This window comes from Austrofundulus limnaeus, unplaced genomic scaffold (assembly GCF_001266775.1).
Source record: "Austrofundulus limnaeus strain Quisiro unplaced genomic scaffold, Austrofundulus_limnaeus-1.0 Scaffold41, whole genome shotgun sequence".
NCBI classification, from domain to species: Eukaryota; Metazoa; Chordata; class Actinopteri; order Cyprinodontiformes; family Rivulidae; genus Austrofundulus; species Austrofundulus limnaeus.
Window position 1 is genome coordinate 1,110,961 of NW_013952443.1, and position 2,142 is coordinate 1,113,102.

The 2,142-nt window shown below is 35.5% G+C and overlaps 1 protein-coding gene across 1 annotated transcript in view; it reads right to left on the bottom strand.

The window, feature by feature from the left end:
- Positions 1 to 2,142, bottom strand: part of rabgap1l (RAB GTPase activating protein 1-like) — a gene marked incomplete at its 5' end in the record, with an annotated part of 94,874 nt that overhangs the window by 41,138 nt on the left and 51,594 nt on the right. The window contains 1 exon segment of the mRNA XM_014007290.1: positions 1,768 to 1,881. Coding sequence (XP_013862744.1) covers positions 1,768 to 1,881 — 114 coding nt within the window.

Consider the following 2,142-nt stretch of genomic DNA (forward strand, 5'->3'; position numbering starts at 1 on the left):
TGAGTCAGGCTTGATTTTTAATAATCTTTTCCTGTTAAATAAATAAATCAAATCAAATCAAATCAAACAAAAAGCATGAGATTCAGGTGATCTTCCCCTGAGAATAAAGGTTAAAAGTGAAAGACTCCAGGCTTATTACTGAGTAGGTTATGAAGATGAATATAAACTTTGTCCTGGATTTTCCATGCCTGTAAAGCCTCAAGATCCAAGCAACCTTATCAGCTGCAAATCTACATGGATTTGCATACAGATGAAGTCTGGCTCACCACTGACCTACTTGGGCCCAGACTGGATGCTAAACTCTCCTGACATCATCTCCCAGAGCGATGACCAAACATATTCTGCTTCTGCATTTATGAATTGATTCTATATCAGTTTAAAATTAGTTTTGGTTTTTAAAATACAGATGCAACATCAATGCAATACCCATATTTATGTTTCATGAATAACCTTTACAAACCACAGTTTTCATCTCTTTGTTTAAAATGAACCATTTAACATTTTTATGGTTTTATATATAAATCAGACAGGATTATACCAAACCAAAAATGTCTACAAAGCAGCCCTTTCTCTAATTCTTCACCTGTGCAACTGGTTCAAGTTTTTTAAAAAAATAAGTACTGCCAGTTTTCTATTATAAAGCCTATGTTAGTCACACAACTTGCTGAGCGTTGCAACATTAAAAGAAAAAACTAATAATGGCTGGCATTACAGGGTTAGACCAAATTCATCTCAGGTAGTGTTAAAAGTTTATCTTATAACCTGACAACAAATGCAAACAATAAATAGGTGGGGGTATTATGCATTTTCCAGGCACGTAGTTCAATTCTTTACCACAAAAGTACCGAAGACTGTATCAGACCATCCAGCAGTGTGATGCTTAAGATGAGAGGAGAGGACGGCAGAAAACAGTAAGCTAATGGTAGCTAACGTTAGCTTGTTGATGTGTAGTTAAAACTTAGGTGGGAAAAAATGCTGTATAGCTAAATATCTTGAAATGGGCCTCTTTCTCTTTAAAAACCTCCTACTGTTTCTGACACTCCCACTTCAGCATGTCTTCATAACAAAGCTTCAAGCCGTGTACTACCACTYGGCTGCGGACTGAGCTCCAGGGAGGAGCTAGGTACAAATAGGTGGTGCTTTGTTGCTTTGTACCAGCGAGTGTCCAGGCAGTTTCACATGGTTACCACAAGAGATTCAAGGATTCTCAAACAGGCGTGAATGAGCCAAAGCAACATTCTGAGCGTGWTTTTGATGAGAAGATGACATTACAATCAGTTTCTCTTAGATGTTCCGAAATCAAGGCTAAAATTTAGAGGCAATCGAACTTTGCAGTTTATGCCTCAATACCTTTTTGCATTCTGACTTTTGAGACTTTTAAATCTATGCTTAAAACTCATCTTAGCTCCTTGGCCTTTCTTTCTGGTAGAGTTTGAGATTTTTTAAAGCCAACGTTTTAAATGTATTTCTTTATTTTAAATAGATTTTACTTATTAACATTTTTGTGTTGCTTTGTTTATTTATTTATTTGGCTGAATTGTGAMGCACTTTGGTCAACTCATGTTGTTTTGAGCTAYATAATTGACAGCAACATAATATAAAGCTCATATAAGTCAATTTTGCATAATACCCCCTTTTAAAACGCTCTTATGACATTTTTTTGCATGATAACAAGAACAAAAAATAGATAAAATACAATCTGGATGTTAATATATTCTAAAATATTAATTCTCACTTCATGACCTCAGAGTGTTATTTCTGACTCACCTTGCAGATTTTGTACAGTGAATCCTGTCCATCTCCATCCGAGTCCTTGAAGTAATCATGTGCAGGAAAAGTGCGGTGGATGTCACGAGTGATGACACTTTCCTGTGCTGAGTCCTGCAACATGTGACAAAACCAGAACAAAGCACAATTTTATCAGCATTGCCTTTTTTATAATTTAAATCCATAAACCCTAAAGTCATAAATCTAGGGGGAAAACGGTGGCTATTGTTGTTAGTGATATTTTAAGGTTCGACCACTTCTTGCGACAAGAAAAAAACAAAAACAAAAAACAAAAAAGAGATGGGACCGGTGCAAACACCATTATGCAAAGATTAATTATTGTGTAATTTATTACAATTGTGATTATTATTATGC